The following is a 20,056-nucleotide window of genomic DNA, read 5'->3' as shown; positions in this document are numbered from 1 at the left end:
TACATTAAGCGCCATCTAATGTCAGGGAATGAATTTGCATGTTCACTCGGCTCATCGTCAGCGAAAATCGCTTGGGTGTGAACACAAAAAACGCGTTGAAAAACGCTGGCGAATAACGCGCGCCGATATTCGTCCCGGTGTGTAGGGCCCTTAATGTTACAAAATATTTCGTTTTTAAATAAAACTAAATTACGCGGCTGAAAATAACCGTGCTTTCTGTTACTGAGCCTGTGTCTGTCACTCGTCCTCTTAAAAGTGGAAGCTTGTGCGTAGCTTTGTTGCATTATATTGAAACTTTGTTGATGTTGTATGACAATAACAACATCAACAAAGTTTCAATATAATGCGTGTTCTGGTTATTTGCGCATGATTAAACATGAGTCTTTATATAGCGATAAAACAAAGCTTTGTTGCGTTATTTTTTTTAAGTGGGGATTGGGGGTGCGCCAACCCAGTTGGGACATAGTAGGGGGGTGCGCAGGAAAAAAAGTTTGGGAACCGCTGTTCTAACATGCATAAAACTAATATCTAACACAAACACACACACACACACACACACACACACACATTCATACAAGTTGCAAAAAGAAAGAGAGTGAGGAAAGAATGAGTTTTAAGATTGAGATGATGAAATTCTATATGCACTTATAAGACATGACCTGAATGAACCATCAATCATTAAATTAACCCTTTTATCGTTTCTTAGGCGGGTTCTTAAATCTATATCAATGCACCAGTTCAGCTTAAGAGTCTGGAGTTTTTGCATTCCTTTTGGGGATTCCCTTGTAAAAGGGATTTCCCAGGTTCATTGGCTAGCGTCTCCTCGTGCCTGCTGGATAGATGTCTGAAGCTGGAAAGCAGGCTTTGCAGTCGAATCGTGGACCGAAACTTAACCGCAAAACTTAACTTATATTCAAACGCACATAACTATTGAACCCGTTCTTAATGCGCATCTGAACGCCATCAGCGTTTCTCACAGGATCGCGTTTAAAGTCTGTGTAGAGAGAATGGTGTCATCTTGGCGGCCCTAATTTAATAACAAATGATCGTTGCGACGGAAGCGAATCAATCAAAACTAACTTTAGCTGGAAAATAACTTTATTAAAGAACCGCTATAAAGCCAAAACAATATTATGTTAAATTATACATTTATCTCTGTAAAGCTGCTTTGAGACAATCTACATTGTTAAAAGCGCTATATAAATGAAGATGACTTGACTTGACTTGACTTAGAACCGAGACTCACAACGGAAAAGAAAAGAAAAGAAAGAAAATTGAGACGAGAGTAGATGATGACTTGAATGAAGATGTTTAACCCATGTTCTTCTGATCTTGATTTAGGTTCTTTTGTCTGCTCGTTTACATGGTTACTTGTCTGTCTGGTTACTCCGTCATGGCTTCTCCATGATCGTTTTAGAATCTACTATTCTCTTCATCTTCTGCCCCTCCTTTTCAAGCTTTGTTCGGGTCCTAAGATTTTAAACTCAAATGTTTGTCCAGCCTCCTGGATGAGGTCTGACCAATTAGACACTGTCTTTATTTGAGAGGTGGCATTTTCTTCACTTCTCATCGTAAATCATGCGTTATCTGTGATCTCCTTACTCTCCAGCTAGCAGAGAGTACAGAGGCCACAGTTTAGACATCATTACTATTATAAGAATACGAAACATTTTACACAGATTTCAATCAAGCCATCTTTTGAATTAAGAACATACGATCATACTGATAGGAAACAAAACACACTTTCATTCAAACATCTAATAGTTATAACAGTTACATGACTTATATGGGATCCAAGCATATTAGACACACATAGGTTGTAGACACAATATAGAATTATGTAGTTGCACGATGTTTGATTATAAGTCCATCAATAATTGTTTTGGGATGATTTTATGTATTTTTGTAGTTAAAGTCTCAGTCTCTTTGGTTTTAAGAGATTTCAACCTTGGGGTCATTGAGAGTTCCTTAAGAAGAAGGAGGTCTGTTTTGTATATCTGTCGTGGGATCAAGCAACTTCTGCCGTTATCTTGATCGAGCACTGAGCTGTGCCATCTCTGAACCAATCTTTTCCAAACCATCTAACATTGACAACGTTCTTCCTTTAGTTGCTTTAGTTGGCCATAATGTTCTTAGCGTAGACTGGCTGGAGCCTGGATTTTATGGTTCTGGATTGGTGATTTGGGGTCTGGAATGTTGAGTTCTGTGTGGAATTATGTTTGAACAAATCACCTGGAAGATTCATTTGTGTTTGGTTCGCCCTCAAACCTTACACACCCCAGACCTTATTTCAAAAATCTATGTACCTCTTGATGGAAATAAATGCTGTGATGTTATTTCCATCAAGAGGTGCATCAACTTTTGGTCAAGATCTTGCATTGACAATGCAAGAGTCCAGCACTCTGTAAAGTCTCCTCCAGCACGTCCCAAAGACTTTCAATGAATTTAAGGTCTGGACTCAGAGGTGTCAATTCATGTGTGAAAATGATTCTTCATGCTCCCTCCAAACCATTCTTTCACAATTTGAGCCTGATGAATCTTAAGATTTTCATCCTTGAAAATGACTGTTTAAGAAATTAAAAGCTACACACTCCATCAATTAGGGTTAGAAGAACTGTTGCCAAACATATAACATGCTAGAAACATCATAATCACTGCAATAATGACCCAATCATTGACTCTCAAGCATTTGCCTGTTTACTTCTATTGGTCAGGCAGTGTATGTAATCCTGAACCTCTCTATTAAAAGCTGTGTAACTTACCGTAAACAGCTCAGACATAGCTTCATGATTGGCCCAAAGCAGACTTTTTAAGTAAGTGTGTTCTGACCTCATACATGCTCATACCGGTAATCCTGTTCTTTGATCATAAACGGCATCATACCGGTAATTTACTGGTAATGCTCTCATACCGGGAAATTGCCAGAACTGATTTACTGGCATTTTTGAAAAGGTCTTGTTCACACATGATTTCTTAACAGTAATTTACCGGTAAGTCAGGCCTTTTTGCATACGTTTTTAGGCTATGTAGACTATTTCAAATTAGTCATTACGAGGGTCTGTACCAGTTAGAACACTAAAAGAGAAGGCAGTTGTCTATGTAGGCAGTAGACAGCGAGGAAGCTCACTAGATTTTGTAGCTTAACACGCACTGATGTGTGTGTTCAGTAGCTGGAAGATAATGGGATATATACAGTATGCCATGTGTTTATGTGGGCTTTATGCATGAAAATACCTTCTTTTTAAATTTTCTAAATACTCAAGAGGTCTGTTCACCCTCACTGGGGGATTTGGAAGTAGGAATCAATCAGAGAGGCTCATATAAGAGGTGTTTATAGACACAACAATGGCAGAAACTATATGTTACATGCCAAGCGCACAAAATGAATCCTGCACTGATTTAGGCGAGCAAATCCCACTTCATACACCCACAGAGCCACATTCAAATTCAGAGCATCTAATGAGTATCCTACATACAGAGCAGATACAACACCATGCATATACACACACAATAGGCAGCACACATGCATTTCTTTTGAATTTCTGAATTATCACATATATAAATCCCTGGATACAAAGCAGAGTATGAGAGAGAGGGTGTATATATACACTGCTATACAAAGTCTGAGACCAGACTGAAAATCAGATATATAAAATAAAAATATAATAAATAAGATATTTATTTTATATTACAGTATTGTCAGCAAGGGTTGCAATAAAAATGGAAAATAAAGGCAGGATCTAATCGCATACAGTAGTTTAATCATTATAAACTCAAAATTACACTTCTTCAGGTTATCTGGAAACAAAAACACAGGAAACAGAACAACACCTATTAATGACTAAACAAGATAATTAACAAGACACAGGTAAGACGCATGAGGGCAAATCAAAAACCATGGGAAAACTGAACTGAGAACAGTGCAAAACTAACTGAAAGTCCAAATGAAGCAAAGCATCGATCAATTGTCGATAATAATTTAATCGATCAAACTTATCGATGGTCGATTAAGCAAGGTCATCATTATACTGCGTGGGTGCAAAACACGTGCAGCAGACACACAAGGAAAAATGAAGCGAGCTCACTGTAGTTACGTATTCTAAGTGTATTAATGTCTTCAAGCCATGCAACGGATTAGGTAGGCTAGCCATTTATTTTGAAATATAATTAACCAAGAGTCCAAAAAACCCTCCAAACAAGTGATTTCACTGAACTACTTGAGCCACAATAAAAGTGCATTGAATAAACAATTAATAAGATCCTGGTTGATGAGTGATGATCTTCCAGCGATGTTTCAGCTGTGCGCTCTTATTCTATGGCGCGTGGTAAATCAAGACCTGTCAATCTAAACGATCGAACCAATCCAAGCGTGTTACTGCTGTAAAACAGCGTCTAATTGGTCTCTACACATCGCCACACACTGCATCATGATTGCGACGCAATCGGATCCCAGAAGTCCTATAGCTTTAGCCAAGCAGCATCTCATGTCATTTTGATCTCTAACCGAAACAAGTATACTTGTTGTATTCTGTAGTTGAGATAATTTCAACGAAAGATGAGGCAAGTCTATCTGGTTTGTACTATGATTTTAAACATCACATTTTCATGTAAAGCAGTTAAGTTTTTCATGCTATGAAAATAGAACACTTCTAATATGTCAGCAAATTTAAAAGCACTTAATAAGCGATGGTCATATTCCCTATACACTGTAAAGCCCAGCTTTAATTCAATTCAATTCAATTCAAATTTATTTGTATAGCGCTTTTCACAATACATATTGTTTCAAAGCAGCTTTACAGAAAGTGCATTTCAGAAATGTACATAGAAAAATAAAGTTAGTTAATCATTTATTAATTTAGGGCATAACATCGCTGGCGTTGAGTCATCTCTTCACAGGCGTCGAGTCGTCTCTTCACGGGCGTCGATTCGTCTCTTCACAGGCATCGAGTCATCTCAGGCGTTGAGTCGTCATCTCGAGAGGCTGGATACAAACTGGAGCTGACGAACTCTATTTACCTCGGGACTAGCGTCCCGAGATAACAACAGAAAAGCAGATGGGATATAATTAGCATAGCTGCTGTTCATAATATTAATGCATTTGATCCGATTTAACTGTAGTATAAAAGGTAAGTATTATGTGAATGCTTGGCTAAAGAGATGCGTCTTTAATCGAGTTTTAAACTGGGACAGCGAGTCTGAGCCTCGAACAATATCAGGAAGACTATTCCAGAGTTTAGGAACTAAATGTGAAAATGCTCTCCCTCCTTTAGTGGACTTAGATATCCTAGGAATGACCAGAAGCCTCGAATTTAGTGATCTTAAAGAGCGCGATGGATTGTAGGGCGATAGAAGATCCGTTAAATACACTGGAGCTAAACCATTTAGGGCTTTATAGGTCAGTAGCAATACTTTGTAATTGATACGGAACTTAATAGGTAACCAATGTAGAGATGATAGAATTGGTGTTATATGATCATATTTTCTTGACCTAGTAAGAACTCTAGCAGCTGCATTTTGGACTAACTGTAGCTTGTTTATTGAGGATGCAGGACAACCAGCTAATAAAGCATTACAGTAATCTAGTCTCGAGGTCATGAATGCATGAACTAACTTTTCTGCATCAGAAACTGATAGCATATTACGTAGCTTAGCAATGTTTCTAAGGTGGAAAAAGCCTGTTCTTGTAACATATGAAATATGATTTTCGAAAGACAATTTGCGGTCTAGTATAACACCCAGGTCTTTTACTGTAGTGGATAAAGTAACAGGACATCCTTCTAAATTAAAGTTGTATTGTAAGAGGTTTTGTGGGCAGTTTTGTGGGACTGTTATATTATATTATATTATATTATATTATATTATATTATATTATATTATATTATATTATATTATATCATATCAATGTGAAAATAAACCACTTTTTTTTTAAGATGTTGATATTGGAAACAAAAAAATTACTCATACTAATCAGTATTCAGAAAATGTTTGTATCGAATTCAAATATACCTTGCGCACATGCGCAGTGCAGTGATATGCATGTTAACATGTTTTACATCTTACGAACATGCGTATTTATTTATGTTTTATGTCTTATGAACTGACACACTGTATGCTTTCTTTTTAGATGTGTCATCAAGGTAAAAATGGCAATTATGTTTGTGGTAGCATTATCGCACAGTGACGAATTTTGTTCGGAATATGTGTAATGCATATGCAAACAAATAAATGAATCGGATTGTAAAGTTAGGGATTCATAAACTTTCAGAATCTGATATTGGAATTTAATTTATATAGATTGAAGAAAATGAGTACATGTAAACATACAGATTTCTGCAAATGAAGAACACATTCTAGACAATTCTGTTCTTCATAGAGTCATTTTCAGAGATGGCCTCAGACATTTGGCTCCTACAAATGAAAAGCAATGGCTTATGTGTAACCTCGGCCATTTTTCCCAACAAGCTCTGCCTGGCCACAATTAGCCCTCTTACCTCACAAAGCCAGTCTCTCAACCTCCATTACCATGAACTGCTCTTTCAAGCCTGGCCAGTGAGAGACTCGCACAGGATCAGCACTGCGTGTTCCCTTGAAATAGCTGGGTTTTGGCATGTGAAGGCAGTCCTCGATAAGCACGCGGGGGACAGATGATGTGTTGGCTACATGGGCTTCACTGCTGCTCATGCTTCAATAGTACATCATAAATAAAATATGACACGGCCTTCCAATTGGGACTTGTATCATGCAAACACTTTCAGACCAGGGAATAGTCTTGGTATATGAAAGAGGATAGAATCTGAACGTGAGGTCATCATGACCTTAAATTTTTTTCCCTCAGGCTCTAAACCTGAGGAATATATTAATACTTTAACACTAACTTGACCCTTTTTAAAAAAATACAAATTACTTACCGGTACTTACTTTCTTAATCCTGTAAAGTCTGACAAATTGTGTGAGTGTATATATATATATATATATATATATATATATATATATATATATATTTATATATGGGGAGTGCGGTCGGTCCATATAAGCTGTGAATGCTCTGCATACCAAATGAACAAATTAATAACAAATGAACAAATTCCCTTGTTTGAAGTGTACCATAAAGCTTACATGATAAAATTTTGGTGCTGTCATTTATTTATTTATTTGCACATTTTTGCTGTAATTGGTTTGCTGGCATATGAGGGATTTCCTGCGCAGGGAAAGCTGTCCGCTGATCGCTCGCCCAAGCGGAAAAATCTGCTGTTTCTGCCAGATCTCGGCCAAGAAAATCACGTTTTATTTGATACAAAACTAAATCGACTAAATCAAACGGAAAAAAGTCATAACTGAAAAATTTTCCTTTTTTTTTTTTTTTTTTTTGACATGACATATCACCCAGCATACCCGGTTAACGAAGTCACACACACACACACACGTATATGGGTGATTCTCCAACTACAGGCACTTTTGTTGTCCCTGGCCTTTTTTTGTGAATAAATAAACAAACAAGTGCACAAATAAACTGTCATTATGAAGTTCATGCTCCAACATCCTAGTAACCACCTAATCTTGCCTCTTTTTTCTTTTAAAAATGCTTTTGCAGGGCTGTTTATTAGCAGATTTTGCAGTTTTATGCTTGTCCCCAACCCAGACTGGCCCTCTTTGAATGTTAGAAAATTATATTAAAGGATCGATTTAAAAATATTTTTTAACATGTTTGTCTTAAGGACAAATAAAATAATATCATACCATCGAAATTCCATATGTATATCATAATTTTAAACTATTTTTGGAATGAAATAAGTCTGTCCCCAGGTTTTCCGTCATTTCCACCTCCCTCAACAAAATCCACTTTAATAGACCCACCTTAAATATTTTATTTACTTGGTAATCATGGAAATAATAGTGAAAAGGATGTATTAGTTGAAGATGAAACTTAAGCACATGTGCTCTTCAGCACAAGAAAATAAATCAAGGTAAGTCAAGCTTTTATACAGAATATTTTTATTCAGCGTCATTTCCACCTTGGCTGTAGTTCGGTTGAATTATGTACAACAAATATGAAAATAATGTATTTATGTTCATTACGAGTAAACAACATAATAAGTCCAAAAGTAGCTAAGCCTGACATGAGGGTGTGCTAATATTGCAGAAAAACTGCTAAAATGTCATTTCCACCTCCGTCATTTCCACCTCTGAGAAATTTGAGGCGTAGATTTGGACATGATATATGCTGTTTTTGAGTGCTATTGGCATGTTCTCATGACATATTTGTGCTTTTGGACTGAAAACTTTATATATCACCATTCCAGTACACTCTAAATGTATTTTTATTTATCTATATTTATATGAATGTTTTGAGCAGGTTTATATAATTTGCATATCATTTGTAATCATTATTTTTAAAACTATTAGGTATACTGTTCAACTCATATATGTTAAATAATAAAATACATGGTTAAAAATATTTTGGACTGGCAATTTAAGTAAAAATAAACAGAAACAATCTTTCCACCAGAAACCGTCATTTCCACCACTTTCCACCACTACAGTTTTTAAGAAAAAAATAAGAATAACCAATGATGTGGATCTAAATGTATTTTAAAATAAGTAGTAATAGTTCATTACTTACAATATATGTGTGAGTGACTTATAATAACATAGACCTGAGCAAAAATGAGATGCTGTAGGCAAAAATCCCAACTCGTGGCAACTCGTGGCATTTTAGCAACTTTAAATGAAAATGCATTAAGTTCATGAAGTATTAAGATTTATTTTGTTACATGATTAGGTAGCCACTGATGTTGTTGACAGATACATAATCTTATATAACAGTTTTACAATATTATATTGTAATAAAATACATAAATTGAAAAGTGGTGGAAATGACATGGCTCTTCAGAAAAACTGTTAAAAATAATAATAATCCATGGAATTCTAAAACTGCCCACTGTTATATTGTGTTAGAAGACAAATGAATGAAGCTAGAAAGATTGTTTTAAGAGTGTTTTAAGAGAGTGAATTTTACATAAACTCACAGTGCCAAAAGTGCTTCTAGTTGGAGAATCACCCATATACTGTATATATTTGACACGTCTAACTTTTATGGTAATTTATTGATCACAACAACATAAAAAATTATCACCTTTACAATATTTGAAACATTTTTTACTTACTGAATAATCAAAGTAACCTTGCTTTGTAATAGTGGAAAATAAATTGCATTACCTCAGACAGTCATGAAAATAAATGAAAGGTTTGATACATGTGGCTTTCTGGTATGGAACAGCCCCTTTCTACAATGTTAAATTTCTCATGGAAAGAATCTAGTCTTGCCTTACTTTGAAGGTTGAAAATCCTGTTTCAGTCAGAAATATCTTGTTTTATGTCATGGAAGTCAGATTGGTTATGAAATCCATTTCATGTTGACTGTAAAATGCTCATATTTTATTGCAAGCAACATACTGTACATCCACATCAACATACATCCTTGTTAAAATCCATAAAGCATTTGCTGCTCTACACCAAGCTGGTTATTCGTAGCACAGTGCACAAAACTGTAAATAGCGTAGAAGAATCTCATCATAAGGGCAGTCTGTCACCTTGGCAGTGTTTTATATCAAATAGCCTGTATCTTTGGTATCCTTTTGTGTGGATAAGAGGCTCAGGTTTACCTTGCTCTGACTGTGTGTGAAGTGTTTAATGGCTTGCAAAAGCTCCCTTGCTGTTATTTACAGCTAAAGCTGTCTGTATCCATCTGAGCTGGCTGTTTCACCCGTCATGTGAGACCGCTCGGCTCTCGCTGTCTGTCACTGTAAATACTGCCCGCCACGAGAATGATACTCTTATTTGCATTCCCCAGCACGCTCACACATCGCTGTCACTTTAAAATGATTCAGAGTGAAGTTATGGGCTGGGGCAGGGTTGACCTGTCTTTGTGTTAGAGCAGAGCGCTATATTATCATTAAAAAATTATCAAAAACCATGTTATTGTTTTTAGGTTTTTTGGACATGTATTATTGTATCATTACCATGAGAATCATGTAATATTAATCACTATATATAAATAGTGGTATACAGTCAAACCAAAAATTATTCAGACACCATATATCATTTTTATAGTGGGTGCGGGACACTATACTTCATTTATGCAAGTTAGAATAGCAAGGTGTCTGAATAAAATTTGGTTTGACTATATATCATAGTAAAAATTAAAGGAATACTATGGTATGGTCTTTATAGAACCTTAAAGGGTTCCGTCAGGCACTTGATATATAGAACATAGGAGATCATCATGGGATAATTTTATGGATTTTGTTTTAATTAATTAACATTTTGCTTTCATTTTTTTTTTTTTTTTTACATTTTATAAATTAAGCAGCCTTGTAAACATACTTTATCACTAGAAACATTTAAAATAACCTGAAAGTTTTATGCAAGGATTTAAGAAATTTCCTTTTGGCATGATGGATTGTTTAAAATTGAGTCACAAACCCCAGGGTTCTATGTGTAACGATGCATGCAGGGAAGCTGAAGACAGAAGACTCAGGTTCTCACAAAACACTAATAAGTTTAATTCTTACTAAAAAAGCAAGCAAGCAAACACATCTCAACATAACAGAGACTGGACAAAGAGTGAAGGCAAGGGTGAGGCTTAAATAACAAACTGAATCGAGCTAATAAATGACACACAGCTGAAACCAATTAACTAATAATGATGGTAACCATGGAAACTGAACAAAGGAACATGTGAAACTCAGACATGAACAAGACAGGGAAACAGATCAAAAAACATAACTCTGACACTATGTAGAACCACCCTTTTTTTTTTTTTTTTTTTTTTTCTCTCTAAGAGTAATACTTTTTTTATCATAATATACTATGGTAATACTACGGCATTCATTGAATCAAAGTGCAAAGTCCATGGTATTATCAACTAAGTCAGCGTGGTACCACCAGCTTTTTGCAAGGAATGAGAGACTCAATAAATTCTGAGTTAAATCTTAATATTGTTATTCTTGTAGTCTTTTCTGTGCTTAGTTATTATTTGCCGGAAATAAAGCTGGATTTGAATCAGCTTCCTTTGCTGAGAGTCCCTGTGTGTCCATGACCATCTGTTCAGCTTTTTGCTTGGAGTGGAGGAAATGACAGCGGTAGGCAACACCAGCACAAAAGGCTTTTCCTGAACATGAATCGTATGAATTAAATAAATTCAATGGGTGGATGTTGTTGACCTTTAAAGTTTACCTTGCATAAAAATGAGATGTCAGGAAAAGAATTGAGCTGGTAGGCATTGCAGGGGCCTATAATGAATTTTATTTCTTAGTGCAAGTACCCAGGACTTCCATTTAAACAAGGCAGGCAGGCCAGTAATGCACTTTGAATGAAAATTATGATTATGCAGTTTCAGCTAAAGCTATCAGAGTAATTCTCAGCTAATAACTCATTTGCTCAGTGGGGAGATATTAAAGAGAACCTAATTCAGACGTTATTTGCAAGTCGAACATTTACGACCCATTTCATCTGGTGACTTTTCTCATGCTAAAAATGTGAATAAAGATTTTTTTTATTTTTTTTTAATGAAATGAGTCAGCCTACAGCACGACTTGTGGTGCAATAATGTGACAAGTGATAAATCCTATGGTGCCATTCCACTGTGATTGTTATTATGGTTATACTTTTTCGTTGGTCCACTTTAGACATTCTACTAACTATAAATAACTTTGCAACTACATGTCAACTTACTCTCATTAGAGTATTAGAAGACTGTTAGGTTATGATTCGGGTAAGTTGACATGTACTTGGAAAGTCACTTATAGTCAGTAGAATGTCTTTAAGGGGGAGCATCAAAATAAAGTGTTAGCAGATATTTAGCACAAAACTTCTGATACTCTAATACTGGCATGTTAGTTGATATGTACTGTAGTTGCAAAGTTACTTATAGACAGTAGAAAATATAATGTGTAGTACAATCTATATATTTCATTCTACATCTTTTATTAGTCTATTAAAAAATGAAAGTGCCATTTTTGAAGAGTGCGCATGTGCAAATGTGCTCTAGCACCCCGCAACTAAATCTGCAAACAAACAAAAACCTAAAATATCGAATTAGCCCTCAAGTGTCATGTTTGGTATTCACAGCAACAATTTGACTTTAATTTGATTTGAAAACAATGAATTAGCAGAAGTTATTACTCCATCCCTGGATGGTTGACCAGTCCATCACATGCTAACACAACAATTCACATCTATAGAAATGTTAGTTTCTATTCCACCTGTGACACCTCATCTGGAACCTCAAATATGTTCTGCGTTTTCACTATCAATGACTGGTGTCGCACCTTGAAAGCAGTTTAGGATAGCAAAGCGAAAAGAAAAGAAGTTTTTCCAAATGAAGAGTCGAGTAATTTCATGTGGAATACATTATTTTCAACGTGGTGTTGATTGAAAACCAGTTCAAATAAGACAGCGGATTTTTCATTCATACTTGCATGCTTTTATTTCTACTATATAAAATGCCTGTTTTTAAGCAAAGGAGCTCAGTGGAAAGTTTCTCCTCGAATGTGCTGTTTTGATTGAAGCTTGAGGGAGAGAGAGCTGCATAATCTTTGCTTTATTCCTGTGGGCCACAAGGGAAATAATTTACAGTTAGTTGTGCAACATCCCTGCAGCAATTCTATCCAAAATAATGAATTGATTTTTCTTGGAAAGCCATTGCGAAGCCAATGTGCTCTTTAATTGGCTTCAGCTTTTGAGATGTAATTGAAAGCATAGATTTATTTGCATGTGTCATCTAACAGGAAAACTTTTAAATTGGGAAGCTCATGAACAAGAGTATTTTAAAAGTTAATCCATTACCGTGGAGTGCTGAAGCTGCCGTAGCCCGAGAGGTTTGTACAAAGCGAATGAGATCCTCAATCCCATTTGAGTTTGTCAAATGACACTGTTGAACATGTACATCCTTCCCTTCAAGCTTCATACATTTTACAGGATGTATTCTTCTCTTTTACTATGTTACTATTTTTACCGTTTTAAGATGTAGATTCATATCCTGGTTTGTCCTTGATTCCAGAAAAGATCTTTAAATGCTTCACAGCTAGTGGAATATTATGTAATCAAAATATTGCTTTATCTCTTGTAGAAATTACTGAAGATGCTCTTGCCGTTTATTTTAATTCATTTTAGTAATTCAACTCATTAATTCTCATTCATGTCCTTGACACAGCACACAAGATACAATTAACTAGAAAATGTAGGTCATAACACTGTTACGGCGCTTTCACCTGTCTGTATATTGAGTTATGTTCACTTCTTTTAATATTTTTAAAAAGCGAAACCACGACTATGCCAGGTTGAAGGGATAGAGTTTCCTTAAAATGAAAAATAGGTTAGAGTTCACCCTAAAATGAAAATTAAATCATAATTTACTCACCCTGTTGTTGTTCTAATGCCGTATGACCTTCTATCTTTTATGGACCATGAAAGGAGAATAAAAAAATACAAAATAAATGTCCCGCTCACGCTCGTCAATATAATGGCAGTGAATAGTGACCAGTATCAAGCTTTTTAAAAAAGAATGATCCCATGGGACATGTTCCGTTTGTGGTTCATAAAACAAAGAAGGGCACAAAGCATTAGAACAACACCATGGTGAGGAAATTATGACTTGCTTTTCATTTTAAGTTGAACTATCCCTTTAATAAGCCGCTTATATGACAGAATTCTGTGCAAATTAATACAAGCATATTTCAGAAAAACAGAATATTAGCTTAATCAGGTTTTGCTAGTATGGTCAATACATTTACATGACACATAATCGGAATACAACCAAATTTCGATTTCAATTTAAAGCAGAGGATCTGTGAAAGTTATGCGAGTTCCAGACAATCATGCTGAAAAATAACCAAATATTTACTTATTATTGATTGTTAAACTTCAACTTTCATAAAAACAAGAAATGCATCCCAATGCAGCATTTCAGTTATGATAAAAAAAATAAAACTTTCTTAAATCAGACAAACTAAGCACATAATTTGAGTTAGATTAATGCCTTTTTGAGTTGAATTGGCCTGTACTGGTTTTGTGGTTTATCCCCATTTGCACTCTTCCCACCCGGCCCGGATTGGCCATCAGGAGAATTCCCGGTGGGCGGCTCATAAATTGGACCAGCAGCGCCACTTAGAAATAAAGGCAGTTTTACACAGGACTCGGAAAGTGCAAGTGTCTATTTCTTTTTCAGTGAGAGAGCCACGGAAAGCGGCATTAAACTCCCGGGCTGAAAATGGGCCCTACTCCGGCCCTGCTTCCCAGCATGCAATGGGGCATAAATAATGAATATGGTTGCATTATTTGACTGTATGCCAGTTTTATCTACATTGTTATTGTTGATGGTGATGTTACAAGTAGTAACTTGAGTTGTCTTGTGATGTCAGGATGAATTTGTTTCTCTTTTCCAATGATGGTTGGTTGTAACCCTTGTTGTGATTCATGTAGCAAGTGTTGACATTCGTTTGTGGTGCATTAAGATATTATGTGTGTGTTTTTTTTTCTTCTTGAGAGTGTTTATATGATGTAGTGGGTGACTGCATTGTAGACATGTATTATACAATATTGAATTACTTGTTAAGATTTTAGATTAGGGAACACTATTCACTATTAGCTAGTTGCTTTTTAGCATGCATATTACTAGCATATAGGTTGTTTATTAGTACTTTATAAAGCACATATTAATGCCTTATTCTGCATGACCATATTCTACACCCCTTAACCCTACTCCATATCTAAACATAACCACTACAGCAACTACCTTACTTACTATCAATAAGCAGTAACAGTTTATTAAGAAAAATCCTAGTTAATAGTGAATATTTTCTCCCTAATCTAAAGTGTTACCAATTATTCTACAATAACCATGCTATTTAATTATCAAAAATACACATATTTTAAAGGTACACTGTGTAGGAATTTATCCATCTAGCGGCGAAATTGTATTTTGCATTCAAACAAATTGTGATCTTTAGCGCCTCACTTTTTCAAATGCGTGTTGCAACTACGGTAGCCGTTATGTACCAAGAAGCTATGACAACATGTCTTCCAATAGCACTTCATCGAGTTTAACTATACATGTTCTACTGTTATGCTGCCTATATAATGAATTACACAACTAAGCAATGAAAAAAGGCTTGTAATTTAGACCGTAACATTGACTTACCTGTCAAGAAGAAAGCAGGCAACTTCAGCGTCCCTTTCAAAGTCTTTCTCCTTCATTAGCTCTTACACCAATGAGGACATATTTATGAATAAAGACATTTATTTTAGCTCATAAAATACTTAAAAAACTACACAGTGTACCTTTAAATAAGTTGACTTCAATCTGATGGGTCACATTCCTGGGATGTGAGCTCTTCTGATTTCAGGTATCTCGAGTTTCAAAACCAGTCGACTGGAATCTTTACTGATTGGACATTTTCCTTTGAAAGAGGGAAGCTCATGGCTTTTAAATTGAAAATAGATAGTGTTTTGTACTTTCATAAGCAGTGTAGCACTGACTCCGGGGCTTTCCTGAACATTCAGATTTTTGGAGCAGTGAACTTCTGCTAACCTCCTGACTCATGCTCTCGCTTTTATTCTCTCTCTCTTCCATATTCAGGACACTGAGATTATCAACACGGCAGTTCTTACTGGCCGAACTGTGGCCATCCCTGTCAAGGTGGTTTCCATTGAGATAAATGGAGCTGTCACTGATGTGTCATCCTTTGTGCAGTGCAAGTCATTCAACGAGGACATCATCAAGGTACGTCACACCCACGTTGAGAGCTTTTGTGAACTAGGATGTCGTCTACTATTCTCATAATCAATTGTGGACAGCTTAAGAGACCATAAAATGACCATCAAAACCTCATTTAAACTGAGTTTATATATGGTCCTGTGGCCACTGCTTTTGTGATCCCCTAGAGGGATCGATGTCTTTTCAGTCTTAGACAGTACATCAAAAGTGTTCAGCACTCTACAGAACAACATCTCCCACTGAACAGCCGCAGACATCACACACCTTGACCTGTGTTTAATGCTTTTAAATGAATAGTCTCCTAGAAAGCAGTGCACCCAAAGCTATTTGTATTATGGCAAGACACTGCAGGCAAGCCATTCCTTTTTTCAGCCACTGGTTAATTTGGAGCTTTTAGGCTATTTTGCATCCAAAACTTTTCTTGATCAGACTACTGGAAAGACTACAATACAATACACATTTGAGTTTTTATTGTGTCACACTTTATCTATTTGCATCTGTAGATTTGAATTACAGTACATATCTTTACAGTCTTTTTCTCAAAAGACTGTTCTTTCTCATGCACTGAGCAAGTAGCACTTAGCCTACATATCAAACCTTCCAGTTTTATTATGTTTTTACAGAGGGGTTTGCTCATATAACAAAATGGACATATTCCTAACATTATGGAGATTTTTTTTTTCTGGCTTTTGACAGTAATGTATGACTTTTAGGGCCATATTTACTAAACAGGTCAAATTAGCATTAACATCAAAAGAGTAAATCTGGCCCTTAGAGTGATACATTTTAAATTACCAAAGATAACATTATCCATTAGATTACAGTAACCTACAGTAGGAGGCCTTTGGGTCAAAAAAGTTTGAGAACTACTGCTTTAAATCATCATAATCTGGTTCTTGGATTAAGTTCCGTCTCAATTCAACTGCTAAGGTTGTGTATTTGAGTCAATGAATGAATTTATTTCTCTTTATTTGCACAAGGGGGCAGTTGGTTCCAATACAGGACGAAAACATTTTGCAGTGTCCTTTGCTGAAGGAAACAATCATTTCAACAATATTCACCATCTGTTCCATAGCACGACAAAATCTGAAAGGAGAAATGCAATTCGAATATAAACCGTATCAAAAATGTACCGAAATAATAATATGCCTTGGAGTGTCATCTGTCCGCCAAGATTGGGATCCATAAGTCATCCGAGAGGGGCCGTGAGGGCATCCGTTGTTTATCTGTTTTAAGATTCAGAATAGCCTTGTGTGCCGCGGTGCCCGGGCAGAGCATTAGCTCTGCTGTTATTGAGTTGGTTTGCTTGGCCGCCCGGGCTATTGAACTTTGGAGGCTAATTCAAGATGAGCCCTTCAAGCTGAGACAACATGAGTCCTGACAGTTCAATAAAATGCTCTGTGCAGTGGCAAAAATAAGCGTCGTACAGAAGGCAAAGGTTACAGGGCCCACTAACATCTTTTTTGCTTATCTTATTCAAAAGGTAGTCATGAGTATTTATTGTAACACGGTTTATTTGCCTAGAGCCAAAGCTTTTACTTCTGCACAGGAACACCAGAACAGATGATTACATGTAGAGCTGTGAGAATGACATTTTATGCTACATGCATGGAAATGACTTTTAATATCATGTTTGCCGCAGGTTCTGTATACAGGCTGGTAATAAAACACTCGTAATAAAATAAGACCAGTGAGGTGTATCTTTTGAAATTTGGGCACAGATTTGAATGGTATAGTTATTTGTTGGTGTTTGTGTGTATAATGAACATCTACATTGCTCTGTGTGTTATATCTGAGTGTTGAATGATGAGACCCTGTGGGGCTTTGTGTTTGGGAGCAGGAATCTGTGAACAGTCTCTCCCAGCTGATCTCTCCTCTCAAAGCTCAGCTAGTCACACAGGCCATCTGAGAACACACGTTCCCATTCCGTTCTGCTACTTAGCCGGAATTCTCACTGCACACATTCCCAACACAGCAAACACGCACATTTAGACATGAATCACCACGTATAGATGAGTCACACACCTTGATTCCGGTGCAATGACTGAATAATATGTATAATAACAGCAAATGTCATGTGATTATCTTTGGCCTTTAAAGTTGATGTATTTTGTTATTTTAAATGTTAAAATACTTTCTCTCTTCTATCCCAGGTTAATTGTAAAGCATAAATATTATGAAATGGATAGTTTCGGTACTGATTGGTCAATACAGAATTCCAGTTGTAAAATAGTAACCACTTTGAGTCATGTTTATCATATCATATATGGTGGAAGGATGGCACTTAATGTATTTACTGTAAGATAAGATAACATTTTGAGATTTGCAAGATTACGTTTAACAGTGTTGTTAAATTATTACTATTTTTTTAGTGAGTGTTGACAGCAAAATAAATCCAATATTAAAAATCCAATATCGGTCAGTACCAATATATTGTGCATCTCTAATGTATTTTTTAGTACAAGTCACTTTTGCAGTGACTATATTCACAATATAGCTTGGCCTCTAGAATGTTATTGCATAAATTTAGCAGAGCTGGAACGCTGAATTGACCAATCAGCATTCAGGACTTGAACTCTCTATTTGATACCAGTATTTTAAATGTGAAACCATTCTGTTTCTGTAGAGGCTACCTGTCATATTAAATCAAATCATCAGTTTCTGCTTCAAGCTGTTGGCAGTAAGTTCGTCTTTAACCATGTATAGTCGGCCTTCGCATGATACCATCAACACAGATAAAAGTGCATCTGCTTAACTGTGTGACGGCAGCCTGGATGGTGGAGGGTTACAGGAGGTGTTTGTTGGATTAAACACAGCTGGCGGGTGTGTGGAGCTGGAGGCCTCTCGATGGGTGGCACTATCCTGACCTCGCCCTTGCCACTCCTCTGGAACCACGCAAGTTGCCAGGGCAGATTAGTGACTCTGAGGAACTCTGACTGCTGGCTGGCACGTAAAAAGTACTTTCAGCCGGCCCCTGCTGGCGAGTGACGCCCACAGTCCTTAACTGCTTTTGACTTAAAAATTATCCATCCAAGTTTATTAGAAGCCCCAGGAGCAAGTGGGTCAAGACTGAGCTCACATCAATAGAAGTGGCACAGCAGGAACATATTCGTGAGACTGTAGAGTGCAGTGGGAACCAGACAGGACATGAGCAACACTGCAAAACTACTGCTGCTTTTGTTGTGTGCCACCCACCCACGCTATTGATAGTAACAATAGTGACCATTTTTATTGGGCTTACCAGTGTTAATATTACTATTAAACAATAGTTCAACCACAAAAAATCTAATTCTGTCATCAGTTTGTCACCCTCATGTCATTCACGTTTATTCTCTCTTACAAGGAAATATTTTGAGGAATATCCAAGCTGTTTGAAGGTGTAATACACTCCACCTATATACCATTGGTCGACAGAACAGATGGTACCGCCCTGAACTTTCGCCATTGGTTGAGCTATCATTGTGGAGTCTGGCTGATTGGGATGCAAACAGAGCAATAAAAAAAAAAAAAAATTGACTTAAGTTCACCAAAAAAATGAAAATTCTGTCATCATTTACTCACGCTCAAGTTGTACCAAACCTGTATGAATTTCTTTCTTCTGCTGAACAAAAATGTCGGTAAGGGCCCCATTGACTTCCATAGTGTATATTTTTTTCATGCTATGGAAGCCAGTGGGGCCCATCAACTGTTTGGTTACCCATATTCTTCAAAATATCTTCTTTTGTGCTTAACAGAAGAAATAAATTCATACAGGTTTGGAACAACTTGAGGGTGAGTAAATGATTTTTGGGTGAACTATCCCTTTAAAATGATTTACTTATAGTTCAGTCAAGATAAGTCTCAAAATAGATTTTACCAGCATTTTATTGATATGAATTGAGTATAGATACGATTGATCTTGGTGGAATGGTTGCTGCAAGGTAAAGTAAGGAGATCCCCATAGCAGAGCTAGACAGGTGGTGCTGGGGAGGAGGAAGGCTAAAGAAAATGATCTAGCAAACTGTACTGAGCTGGAGCAGTTTGGGATGGGAACAAAAAAGGTTGTGTAGATAAGAAAAATAAATTGATTGCCTGTGCAGCTGGCTTGAAAGAATAAATAAAGTTTCACGACTGACCTATGCATCTGTACTACATATTAAGATGGAATAGGAGAAAATATCATCAACTCTAATAAATATAAGGGGTCTTAAAGTAAGAATTTTTTTTTTTTTTTTGTGACTATAAAAACTTTACTAGTGAGGTTTCTCTCATCTAGATTAAGGCCAAGCAAGGAAATGTTTC

The 20,056-nt window shown here is 36.4% G+C and overlaps 1 protein-coding gene across 2 annotated transcripts in view; it reads left to right on the top strand.

The window, feature by feature from the left end:
- tmem132e (transmembrane protein 132E) overlaps positions 1–20,056 on the top strand; it is a 356,024-nt gene that overhangs the window by 319,005 nt on the left and 16,963 nt on the right. For both annotated transcript variants that reach the window (XM_079872223.1, XM_079872222.1), the window contains exon 5: positions 15,638–15,781. In XM_079872223.1, the coding sequence (XP_079728349.1) occupies positions 15,638–15,781 (144 nt within the window). The remainder of the gene's footprint in view (positions 1–15,637; positions 15,782–20,056) is intronic.

Source organism: Squalius cephalus (assembly GCF_949319135.1).
Source record: "Squalius cephalus genome assembly, chromosome: 5".
Taxonomy (NCBI): domain Eukaryota; kingdom Metazoa; phylum Chordata; class Actinopteri; order Cypriniformes; family Leuciscidae; genus Squalius; species Squalius cephalus.
This window is presented reverse-complemented; position numbering and strand designations above follow the sequence as displayed.